The following is a 13706-nucleotide window of genomic DNA, read 5'->3' as shown; positions in this document are numbered from 1 at the left end:
GTGGGACAGGTGTGCAGGAGAATGAAATCAAGTAGATTCCAAGAACTCACATTTCAATGGTAATAACTGAAATCTCTATGAAACAATAGCTATGAAACAAACATGATTAAACCTTCATATTTAATATAGCTATTCTGTGTTATCATTAGTAACAATAGACAATATTTATTGACCATTTTCTAAATTCCAAGAAATAATATAATGCAATGGCTCTCCACTCTGGCATTAAAGAAGGCCACCATGAATTCCACATGCAGATATTTGTACTAAATTGCTTTTGGTCTGAGACCAGGATATCTGGCTATTTTAAAATAATCACCAATAAATATTCACAAATGAGACTTATAAACAAAATTCTCCATAGGTTCAAATATTATTCGAGAAACGTTCTTACAGTAACCCCTTCAGGTAGGTAGCTATTTTCCCCATTTTAAAGATGAGAAAAAAATCCCTTTATTTTGACATTGTTACTGTACTTTTCTATTTTTCATGTTTTAAAAATGAAATTGTAGAGTGAAGGGACAAAAGAGCAAACCTGAATTGCTTCCATGTTCAAGTTCCAATGCATCCCTTATTCCCGTCTCAGATGCCACTAGCAGTCTTCACTGTCGGCATTCCTATCAGCATTGTGTTCTTCTGAATTTACAACAGAATTGTCCATTTGGCTCTTCTTATTACCCGCTAAGGTTTCTCTAGCCTATATGTCAGTGTTATCTCAATGCCTCCAGCAAACCCATTCTAGAGGCTTCTGAACCATATGGTCAAGTGCAGTCACAGCAATGACTCCTGTTCTCACTTCCAATTTCCTGTTAGTCAGTTTTCATCTCTGTGACCAAAACACCTGACAAAAACAACCTAAGTTTACCCAGGATTCATTCCACCATGCTCAGACACCAAGGAATTCAGAGGTGACTACCGCTGTAGTCTAAGGTGGTTGGCTATTGCTGCTGCTGGTGGCAGAACTTATCTTTGTTCATGTGGTGCCAATTTTTCAGGCATGAAGAATGCAAGAGTTAAAGGGTCATGGAGTCCACCAACAAGATTTTAAAGAAAGCCCTAAAGCATGTCCAGGACCAAGTCCCTTGGAGCTGCCTCAGAAAGGGTGATGTGTAAAGCTATGAAAGTGAAGCCTAAACTTCAATGGAGACCCCCAAGAAGTGAGAGATGCCAAGAACAAGGGATATCTGCCCAGGGTGTCTGAAACCACATGCAGTTCTGACCCAGAAAAGAGGTCACATGGGCAGCAACTGGCAAGGCAATAGGTTCAGGGATGCCCAGGCCCTTTCAAGCCCACATCTCAGCACCTTGATCCCTTGATGCTGGACATCTGGCTGTCGGATTTAATATTCACCCACCTGATTTTCTATCTAACTTTGGTCCCCATACCTTCTCTCTATCTCCTTTTTAGAATCAGAATATTTACTTTGTGACACTGTGCATTGGATGCTTGTAATTTGAATTTTGATGTTGACAGAGATTCACAGATAAGTGTTTGCCTGGAGTCTCAGAGAAGACTTTAGACTTGGACTTTTGAGCAATGCTGAAACTGTTGATTATGGTGACTCTTTGGGATGGACTGAATTTGCATTGTACAATGGGAATGAGCTTTGGGAACCAAATTCACTATCATGGTTTGGACCTGGAATGTCCCCCTCAAAACTCATAAGTTGAAAACTTGGTCCCTAATGAAACAAAGTCCAGAGATGATATTTTTGGAATTAGATTATGAGTACACTAACTTCATCAGTGGGTTAATCCATTTGATACTTTAATAATTTGAATAACTACACTGTATGCAGGTGAGGCAGGTTTGAAGGAAGTAGGTCACTGGAGGTGTGACTTTGGGGACTATAACTTGTCCCCAGTCCCCCTTCCACACACCCTGCTTTGTGACTGCCACAAGCATTACAGATATCCTCAGCTATATCCTTCCACCATGATGTTATTTCTCATCTCAGGTCCAAAGCAATGAAGCCATTCAGCCATGAACTGAAACCTTGGAAACAGTGAATCAAAACAAAACTTCTCCTCCTTAAAGTAGCTTATGTCATATACTTTGTTAACAAAAACAGAAACCTGATTAATGTGGCCTAGAAGATAACTGACATATAACATTAACATTCTTTTCTGATTATGAGTCATTGGCTTGGTGTTTTAGTATTTAGATAATGAAGTTGTGCAGTTGTAGCTGTTAGTATTTATATATAATCTTAACTCATGGTAATTTATCCCTTTGCAATAGAATAACATAAAGGTATATTTGATTATTTTAAAATTTTCTTTATTGAGAAAGACTTTTTTCTTAAAGAAGAATTTTTTTCTCTCTATTTTACAAAGAAAACAGACCTGTTATATATAATGTTCTTAGTGTTTTAAAACTGGAGTTGATTGTTTCTAAAGTAGGTGTGTATAGAAGAAATGGAATAATACAGAAATCAATAATGAAAGAGTCCTAAGAAGTTTGGGATTGTTATTTTGAGAAATACTGGTAAAGGTGTACAGACCTCAATTGTGCATATTTTAATTGTGAGTGCATAAATTAAAAACACACACAGAGCACAGGACACTTGCTTGTTTATTTCCTTTCCCCCATTGCCTTTTCTTTTTGAAAGGATTTCTAATGAATATAGTGGAACAAAATCTAACAAGTGCCTCAGAATTCCATCTCCTGGGACTCTCAGAGGATCCAGACCTGCAGTCCATCCTCTTTGGACTGTTCCTGTCCATGTACCTGGTCACAGTGCTTGGGAACCTCCTCATCATCCTGGCTGTCAGCTCTGACTCCCACCTCCACACCCCCATGTACTTCTTCCTATCCAACCTGTCTTTGGTTGACATCTGCTTCATTTCCACCACAGTCCCCAAAATGCTCATGAACATCCAAACTCACAGCAGAGCCATCTCCTATGTGGGCTGCCTGACTCAGATGTCTCTTTTTAGCATTTTTGTGTGTATGGATAGTCTGCTTCTCAGTGTGATGGCCTATGACAGATTTGTGGCCATCTGTCACCCCCTGCAGTATCCATTCATGATGAACCCTCGTGTCTGTGGAGTCTTAGTTTTTGTGTCTTTTTTGTTTAGCATTTTGGACTCTCAGCTCCACAATTTGATTACTTTACAATGTATCTATTATAAGAATGTGGAAATTTCTGATTTCTTCTGTGACCCATCTCAACTTCTTCATCTTACCTGTTCTGACACCTTCACCAATAATATAGTCATGTATTTTACTGGTGTCATGTTTGGGTTTTTCCCCATTTCAGGTATTCTCTTCTCTTACTATAAAATTGTTTCCTCTGTTCTAAGAATCCCATCCACAGGTGGGAAGTTTAAAGCCTTCTCCACCTGTGGGTCTCACCTGTCCATTGTTGGCTTATTTTACACAACAGGTCTCGCAGTGTACCTTGGTTCAGCCAAGTCACCTTCCTCCAAGAAGGACGTAGTGTCCTCAGTGATGTACACTGTGGTCACTCCTATGCTGAATCCTTTCATCTATAGTCTGAGGAACAGGGACATTAAAAATGCCCTGAAAAGATTCCACAGCAGAACATTCTAATGTCATTTTGTCATATATCCTTGCTCTAATGTGGTTCAGAACCATCAGTCATTGAGACCATCACATCCTGCCTCTTTAAATCATTATTTTTGTGGTTCCATGGCTTTCATTCCACTCTGTGGTTCATATCTGAATATTATTTGCTTTGATTTGTGATTAATTCTATTGCTCAGTATTCTGGAATCTTTTTTCATTGTAGACATCATAATAAAACCAATAAACCCAAGTATCTTCTGTTATTTCTGAGCAAGGACCCTAGCCTCCAGGTGAAACACTGAACTATTTTTTATATAGAGATAAAAGTTACTTCATCTTGAAGTTTCATGTGCACTTTCTTATAAAAATGAATGTAAGATATCTATTTAGGCATGTTATGTCTAGGGGGCATATGAATCGTGCTCCATATTGAATTTTATAGAAATTACCTTGGGAGGTTAAAACAACTGATGCTTGGGTCCTACCACCAGAGATTCTGATTGACGTGAGTCTGACTCATTATTAGAATTTCAAAGTACTTTAAGGTAAGTTCAGATGCTGGTTCCTAAAGGGACTAGATTCAAAGGGGTTGGAAACGAGTTTATTTTAGCATCAGACAAGGTGGTTTTCTTCAAATATCTTCTTGAAATGCCTTGTTCTGCAATGCCATATAGGTTGTCATTGTACTGGTTTCATATTATTGTTTTGCTGCTTTAGTCTCAATCTTCTATAGTTACATTTGATGCTGAGCAGGGTCTCTTAAATGGTGACTGTGTTTTCCACCTGATTTTGTTGTTGCACAGTGTCAGGGTGGTCTGAGGAGGCTGGATGGGGCAGGGCATCAGGCAGCTCAGGCATGCACCAAGGATCAGCGTAGCCTGCATGCCAGGGAACAACAATCAGGAGCTGAGAGATCAACCCTAATGTTGCCTCACAATTGCCTGATGGTCAGTGGAGTCCCCAGCCAATCCCAGGAGGACACAAGGTCTTCAAGCTTCGCCCTGCCCACCCCGGTCTACAGTAGCGATATCCAGTTGGGGACACGTGCAAATTCTCCAGGCCTCACTCTGGTGAACTGGTGATCCTCCACCGAAAGCCATCCCAATGAAGTTCTTTTTGATTACATCTGGCCTGTCCGTTCTTCAGTTACCTCTGTCTGAGCTTACACACATTCATGCACCATCACTGAATTTCACTACCATGAAAATTTGGGGTATTTCACTACTCCCTTCCTACCCCTGTGCTCTTACTGTTTTAGAGGATTCATTCAGTTACTTTGTCTATTGCCACACTCTTCCCTTTTTGCCTTGTTGACCACTAAATCAAACCAATTGCTTGTATTCAGTTATCTCCACTGAAATAAGGATATTTGTTTCTATTTTCTTGATTGAAAGTTGAGTGGTAAATTGTAGCATGTGGACAAAGGTAAGAGGAGAGTTGCCTACAATTAAAATGTTTCCAACTATGCTCAAGAAATAAAGTTGGTTTTAAATAGATGTCGTTGTTCTGGGTGTTCTAGTGAGTTTTCATGGCGGTAGCATATGTCAGGTCTGCCCGACTGGCTGCAAGACTGGTTGCTCGGCTCCACACTCTCCGGCTTCCTGTCTCACCCTGCATTCTCCTCCTTTCACATGGGTAATACCACTTGCCATGATGCTCATCACAGTCAGTGCCACGCTGGGTCTTTAGCATCCCAAACTATGAGCAAAATAAACCTCTTCTCCTTGTAAGTTACCAACCTCGGGTATTTTATTGTAGTAACAGAAAGTAAAATAACCCAAGAGAGTAATTTGCTTTACTCAGCCACCAAATTCAAATGTCAATTTCAACTAAAAATACTAAACTCTTAAAGACACACATACTGGAACAATGTTTGACCAAATATCTGAGCACCAATGACCCTTCAAGTTTACACATAAAATCGGCATTCACACTAACTCACAAAAAATGCTGAAGATATGTTTTAGAGGCATATATCTACTATTAGGATTTCCCCTTAGACTGGTTGACTTTCTTCAGTGTGCTCCCTAAACTACCGAGAGAAGAATGGGTGACTTGCTTGTGTTTATTATTAGGAGGATTCACATTTAAAGTTGTAGAATAAAATGCATGTTTGATTCTCTAAAACAAAGATATAAACTAATGAGGACATAATTTTCTTAATTGGACACACAATAGGGAAAGCAAGAGATTTTGGTTTTGCTTTTCTTTCTTGAGGATAATCACCATAGAAGAGGGAACTGAGATTAGAACCAAGTAAGTTCAACATTTTACCTGTAAAAACATGGCTACCTTCAATTTTCATTTGCTACGTTCCATGAACTTTTCTGTGGCCAGGACCCTGGTAGGCAAAAAATAACTTTCCCTATGGCCCAGTCATTATCATGTGTCAACTGATAGATTCTTCAATTCCTATTCTCCTCTTTATAAATTTTTTCTATAGTTGTAGACGGAACGAATGCCTTTATTTTATTTGTTTATTTTCACATGGTGCTGTGGCTCGCACTCAGTGCCTCACAGGTACTAGGCAAGCACTCTGCCACTGAGCTGCAGATCCAGCCCCTATTCTCCCCTTCATGAGAAAAAAAAGTGAGTATTTGTCTAAATGCTGGAGTGTTGAACTGATGTTTACTTCTAGCAGTAGAAAAATTGCTGGACTGATTCCTAATTCTCTGATCCACTTTGAGTTGACTTTTGTGCTGGGCAAAAGATAAAATATGAATATTCAATTTCTCAGCATCATTTGTTTAAAAAGACTATTTTTCCCCCACCATGTGTTTTTGGCATCTTTATCAAGTGTCAGAAGACTGTATCTATGTGGGTCTGTCTCCTTGTCTTCTATTTTATTCCACTGGTCTTCATGTTTTGGTGCCAAAACCATGATATTTTGTTATTGAAGTTCATAGACTACCTGAGATCAGGCATTATGATACCTCCAGCATTATTCTCTTTGTTCAGTATTGCTTTGGCTGTTCTGACTCTTTTATTCTTTCAAGTGAGTGTTAGAGCTGTGTTTTCTAGTTCTGTGAAAAATATTGGGTTTTGGTGTGAACTGCAATGAATCTCTACATATTGGCACAGATACAGACTTTCAGAACAAGACCACTTAAACTCAAGAAGTAAAACCAAGAATCCATAAGTGGAATGACATCAAGTTAAAAAGCCTCTCCACAGCAAAGGAAAAAAGAGTGTGAAGAGAAAGCCTACATTATGGGGGTAAATATTTGCCAACTCCCCTTCCAAAAGGAGATAAGTATCCAGAATATAGAAAGAATTCAAATAATGCCAGACAACCCTAACAATTCAAACACTAAATGTGTAAATGAACTAAACAGATATTTCTCCATAAAAGAAATACCAATGACCAAGAAATATATGGAAAAAAATTATACAATCCTTATTAATGATGGAATTGTAAATCAAAACTACACTGAGATTTCAACTTATTCTAGTTAGTATTGCAAGCTTTAATACAAATAATAATAAATACTGGTGAGGACATAGAGGAAATGTTATAGTCCTACAGTTCTGGTGGGAATGCAAACTGGCACAACCACTGTGTAAAGTGGTATGAAGATTCCTCAAAAGACTGGGAACGGAAGCATCACATGACCCAGCTCTCCCACACCTCGGTATTTATCGAAAAGAAGTGCAATCAGCATACTATAATGACACGTGAATATCAATGTTTATAGCAGCACAATTCGCAATAGCTAAATTATGGAACCAGCCTGGCTGTTTATCGACAGAGAAATAAATAGAGGAAATGTGGTATATATACAGGATGGTGTTTCACTCAGACATAAAGAATTAAATTATGTCATTTGCTGGTAAAATGAATGAAATTGAAAAACATCATTCTAATGAAATAAGCCAGGCTCAGAAAGTCAGTGATAAAATATTTTCTATCATAGGAGGAAGTTAGAGAGAAATAAAGGATTTTTAAAGGGGGGGGGAAATTCCATAAAAATATAAGGGAGATCAGTGGAGTAGAGGTTGAGGGGAACAGAGAAGGGAAGAGAAAACGGAAGAACTGTAGAAGGAAGTTCACCGAAGTATGCTATGTGCACATATGAACATACCACAGAGAATTCCACCTTATGCAGATCTATAAATGGGAGAGCAGTAGAGAAAAGGGAACTGGGAGAGGGAGGAGGGGAAGCTAAGTGCAAGAACTGGGGATTGAAATGGACCAAGTTATATTCATACACACGTGCTAATATATCAAAATGAAACCCACTGTGATGAATAGCTATAATACACTAATAAAACATTAAAAAAGCAAGAATTCCAGGAATTAAAGGGAACCTGATATAAACAGTGCAATTTTGAATATGATACAAAACACATTCTGTTTAACTTCCTCCAGTGTATGCTCAGGGTTAAAACAAAAAGAGGGTGCTTGAGTGGATGTAATGCACTATATGACTTCAAAGTATTCAGCTCTTTGTAATAAATTTAAGATTTTCCTTCTCATAGTAATAGACTCAACCAATGGACTTTACAGACAGAAAATTTGTTTTTTAATATTAGCTCCTGAATGTATTAGCTGTGTGTGTGTCAGCACTTGACCTAACTCTGAAGTTTTCACTGTTTTTAGATTTAATGACACTTGCTTCAACTCCTCTAGGATTAAAAATAAATCTGTGAAAATCATAAGAATTCCTCAGGGAGAAATTTCATCTCTGTCATCATCATCATCATCTTGTTCCAAGGTTGATGTCCACCCGATAAATTTTTTGGATTCTAAATGTGCTTCAACCCCTGACACCTAAGAGTCTGTAACATCTTTTATCTGAGTATGGAGACTGAGAGGGTCAAGGGCAATAAGTGAATATCAATGATCTGCATGTCAAAATACACCACAGAGAAGGCAATTATTAACACATGTACTTGGATACCATTGGATATATAAACTATTCTTATAAGAAAATGTAAAGACAGGATGTCATCTGTGCAACCAGCACTTTCCCTTCTCCTGGGAGACCTGTGCCTTCTGTACATGTCTCAGATGTCCTGAGAGAAGAAATCCAGGAGTGTTTTTATATTATCATGAGTAATTAATAGGATATAGTTTCTTTTAAAACCAATAACTGGGTCAACTCATAGAATAAATGATGGGATTTCAATGTTCTGCAAATAATAAAGGGTTACGACAGGGAGGAATGACATAGCCTAGTGCAAATCTAAGAAACAGAATGTGAGAGTTTGGTGATCACACACATAATGTGAGATAGAATTGGAAAATCACACAATAACTCATGGTACTACACAAGTATAAATATCTTCTTTATTCCATGCCGTCTTTGTCTTCTACCTTATTCTTACAGTGATACTAATATCTGACCACTTCTGTCCTCTGTGAAATGATTTTGGTTTCCTATTACATTTTTGCTTCTGACAAAGCATTGTAACATTCCTCTCCATCTGAAATTATACTCTGCACACTTGCCATTGATCATTTGATTTTCACAAAATACGCTCTGCTATTGCCCCCACAGAGTTACATCTTTTCTTTCATATCTACTTTAATTTGGTATGTGGTTAATATTTCTTTATATCAATTAATGACACTGTTATCTCTAAATTCCTCACACAAAGTCCTCTGAGTCATGGTGGCCACATGGACAGGAGATAGAATGTGGTCAAAGACTACCATTCTCATCCAAATTACCTTATCAAGTAAAAAAAAAAAAAAAAAAAAAAAAAAAAAAAAAAAAAAAAAAAAAAAAAACAGAGGAACTAAAGCCTATTTATTTAATTCCAGAAGTGGTGAACACAAATTGAACTGAAGAAGGTACCATCTGCAGCAAGATGAGATTTTTCTAGAAAAGGATAATTCACATCACTGGACACTCTTGCTGAATGTGTGGCATGATATCAACATAGCAACTCTATTAATGAAAGAGAAACCTCCTTTGCTTCCTCTGCCTAATGGCCTGGAATAGCATAGTACAGTCTACAGAAATACAAATATTAGAGAAAATTTCTATCCACATGACATTTCTTCTGCAGGGAATTTTTTTTAAGACTGTGGTGGTGTGAGGGGTTCTGGACTATGAGGGAGAGCAGAACAACATCTCAAGAATATTGTTATGTTTACAACTCAAAGCTGAAATGAGATCTGTGTTTGGGCAGCTTTAATATATTCCCAAGACCCTCATTTCTGGCATCCATATATCATTTCACAAAACCATTTCATTGAGTGTGTCCTGGAACAAATGTTTTGCTTCCAATCAATTCAATATGGCAAAACTGTTGAAACATTTCTTACGGAATTAGGGTTCAAAAGGACTCTGAATTTGAACTTCATGACTGTGTGTTTCTTAGTCACTTGTTTGCTAGCTCTGATGGAAGCCAGCTGCCTTGTTGGGAGCAAACTCATGAGAGTCTCAAGTGGAAAGCACCAATGAATTCTTCTTGCCACATCCTGAAAAGATCTGGTTTCAAGCCACCAGCAGCATGTGAGTGAGCTTGTAAGCTGGGAACTTCCCAACTTGTTCTCCTCCAATATATAGCCTTGAGGTGACAATGGTCCTAGTTCACATCTTGATATAGCCTTGCAGGGTACTCTGAATTGCTTAAGGGAACAGCAACTTATAATTTCACAAAATCAATAGCTTTAATATCTCAATATATATCTGTTTAAGAGAAAAATTAGAATTTTACTATCATTTAAATATGCAAAGCTTCAATCAGTATAACCACAGTCCCCAAGAAAGGGAATAGAAAGTTACTCTTAGAAATAAATCTTAACTGGGCAAATGGAAATTGTGTGGGACTATTCCTATGGAATTCCTAATAATCCCTAAATTACATGATTAATACAATGATTGCAGAGAGCAAATTGTTAAAGTCAGAAATTAGATTAACACAATTAGAACTTTATATTAACATCCTTGTAATCAGAAGTCAGGCATACACAGAAGGTTTATCACCAGAATAGGAAGGTCTCAGAGCCTTACATATTTTCATGTTTTGCTTCTTCTTCATGCATTACTACTATTACGCTCTCAGAGACTGGGAAAACATGGACCACCCTGACTAATTATGAGCTCCATATGTGGAGCTCTCAAGGTGACACAAGTATAAATAATCAGCCTGTTTCTTTAGCCATTTAGATTGTCCCTTTCAATGGTCAACATGCATAGATCTACTTCCAGAGCCATCATCTGCCCAAAGGCATCCATGAGTGACTCTCTCTTCCTCTCAGTTCTGATAAGTATCAGCCCTCATCACATGCCATCTGGTGAAGGGTCAACAGTTTCTTACACACAAGTCAAGAACTAACAGAAATCCAGAGCATCCCAGTAAGATCTGAAGGAGACAGTGATTTGAGAAGGAAAAGTCAGGGACATCATTTCAACATCACCTGTTCAGACTTGATAGTCGGGTTAGTAAAATGGAAATGCTCCAACATGCAATGTTTCAGCTCAGGGGCCTATGACGCTTACATTATTGCTTCTTGTGAGGTTAGGAAGACTGTCATAGAGAGTTTCCTCTCCTTCCACACTGGTTCTATCACTTCTTGACCTCTATCCTACCAGAACAGGAAATTGGTCCCGGTAAAGCACTTAAAATGATCATAAAGTTGAATATGATGGTAAAGATGAAAATGATGTTAGGAACTACATCATCATGAACATTTACTTGGAGCTTCCGAAGGCCAGATTCAAAGCTGAGATTTTTTTAAAAAATGTAGCTTGTTACATTTTACTTTTATAACCACCTTCTAAAAATAATAACATGAATTATTGTACAATTGACGGTAGAAGCATAGCCTGTCACTCCAGGCAGAGACCTCCTCTGCTCTCTGTGCTCTGCCTCCTGGGTTTCTGGTGAACCTCAGTGGATAGATCTTGTTGCATTAGATAAAAATATGGACATAATGTTTCAGACTTGGGTTTGGTATCTCAACTGTACCCAGAGGGTTGGGTTTAATGAGAAAATCTGTTAAGGAATGTTTGGTATTAGAAAACTATTTAAGAAGTTTCCAATGCCATGGAAAGCAGTGGCAAAAAGTAAGAAATGAACTCAATCTGAGACATTTCCTTCAGATTGTGCAGCACTGATAAAAATAACTCTGAACTATTGAAAAATAAGTGCAGAGTATTTATTTTTCAAGCTATTTAGTTTTTAACCCATTATTTTCTATTTTTCAACATATAGAACCTTAAAAATAGAAAAATACCAAATAAATAATCTAATATCACACCTCAAGTCCCTAAAAAAGAACAAATTAATTATAAAACCAGTAGAAGACAGGAAAAAATTAACTTCAGAGCCAATATTAAGAAAATTGAGGGCTGGGGAGATAGCTCAGTTGGTAGAGTGCTTGCTTTGCAAGCACAAGGCCCTGGGTTCCCAGCACCACAAAAAAAAAAAAAAAAAGAAAGAAAATTGAGAATACAAAATACAAATAATCAATGCAACAGAGTTGGTTCTTTGAAAAGACAATAAACACTTAACAAAATCAACCAAAAGAAAGAAAGAGAAGATCAATAACAGAGATTTTGGACAAGAAGGTATCACCATAGACATTTCAGAAATAAAGATTATCAGAGACTCTTTTAAAACTTAAATTTTTATAAATTAGAAAATCTCGAAGATGTTGAAAAAATTTTAGACATGTATTACCTGCTCAAGTTGAGTCAAGAGTGTATAGAAAAACTAAACAGAAAAATATCATGCACTGAGATTCAAATAGCAAATGAAAGACTTCCAAAAAGAAAAATCTAGATCTGAAAGATTCTCAGCAGAGTTTTGCCAGACCTTGAAATAAGAAATAATGCTGATCTACCCTCAAACTATTCCATGAAATAGAAATGAAGCAACATCTCAAACTCATTCTATAAATCCAGGATAAGTCTGATACCAAAATCAAAGACACATCAAAGGAATAAATGCTGCATACCAATATCCCTGATGAGCATAGATGTAAAAGTTCTTAATAAGATATTAACATTCAACATCCAAAAACATATTAAGAAGATAGTGTACCATGATAAACTGGATTTAATCCCAGGGAAGTAAGGTTGGTTCAACATATGTGAATCAAAGAATATAATCCAACACATGAATTAAGGACCAAAAAAAAAAAAAAACAAAGATCATTTCCATATGTGAAAAAAAAAAAAAAACTCTTGACAAAATCCAGTACTACTCATGTTAAAAACTCTGAAGAAAGGAGTGCTACAAGGAACGGACCTCAAAATCTAAAATATACACAAGACATGTTTATAGTAGCACAATCCACAGTAGCAAAACAATAGAACAGCCTGGTTGTAAAAGAATGATGAATGAGGAAAGAAAATGTGACATATATATACAATGGAATTTTATTCAGTCATAAAGAAAAATGAAATATTGTCATTTGCAGGACAATGGATGGAACTAGAGACCATCCTGTTAAGCAAAATAAATCAAACTCAGAAGATAAAGGGGGATATATTTTCTCTCATATGTAGTAGCTAGAGAGGATCAAGAAAAGAAAGGTGAGGGCAGATTTTACAAAAATCAAAGGGAGAGCAGTAGAGGAAAGGCACCAAGACGAGGGAGGTGAGAAGAAATGGAGGGAATGCTGGGGAGTGATACTGACCAAATTATATTGTTATATTGCATGCATGTGTGAAGATGTAAAAATTCCCATCACTGTATACACTATAATGCACCAATAAAAAATGTGGAAAAATAAAAAATAAAAAAATACTATACATGACAAACCCAAAGTCAACATCATACCAAAGAAAAACTGAAAAAATTTTCTCCAAAATCAGGAATGAGACAGATTTCTACTCTAGTCACTCCTACCTGATGTCATTTTTGAAACTCTACCAAAAGCAATCAATCAAAAAAAATCAGCCAAGAAAATAAAATTCAAGGGATACAAATAGGAAAGAAAAGGTCAGATTATTTCTGTTTTAGACAACATGATCCTATACTTAGAAGACTCAATTCCACCAGAAGACTTCCAGAATTCATAAACAAATTCAGAAAAATAGCAGGACATATGATCAGCATACAAAAATCAATAATTTTCCTATATTCCAATAATGAATCTGCTGGCAAAGAAATCAGGACACAATTCCATTCATGATAGCCTTAAAAAAAACTGGTAATCAATCTAACCAAGGAGGTGAAAGATCTGTACAATGAAAGTATAGAAAATTGAAGA

At 37.0% G+C, this 13706-nt stretch overlaps 1 protein-coding gene across 1 annotated transcript; it reads left to right on the top strand.

The window, feature by feature from the left end:
* Positions 1–2623: 2623 nt before the first annotated feature.
* Positions 2624–3556, top strand: LOC124969255 (olfactory receptor 7E24-like). The gene has a single exon (XM_047532118.1). The coding sequence runs from the start codon at positions 2726–2728 to the stop codon at positions 3554–3556; it is 831 nt and encodes a 276-aa protein (XP_047388074.1). The 5' UTR covers positions 2624–2725.
* Positions 3557–13706: the final 10150 nt, after the last annotated feature.

The sequence above is a fragment of the Sciurus carolinensis genome, chromosome 17 (assembly GCF_902686445.1).
Source record: "Sciurus carolinensis chromosome 17, mSciCar1.2, whole genome shotgun sequence".
Taxonomy (NCBI): Eukaryota; Metazoa; Chordata; class Mammalia; order Rodentia; family Sciuridae; genus Sciurus; species Sciurus carolinensis.
The sequence above is the reverse complement of the archived record's forward strand: the minus strand, read 5'-3'. Positions and strand labels throughout refer to the sequence as shown.

Bases quoted from the DNA above. Each gene is read 5' to 3' on its own strand.
- LOC124969255 (XM_047532118.1), top strand. From the start codon at position 2,726: ATGTACCTGGTCACAGTGCTTGGGAACCTCCTCATCATCCTGGCTGTC.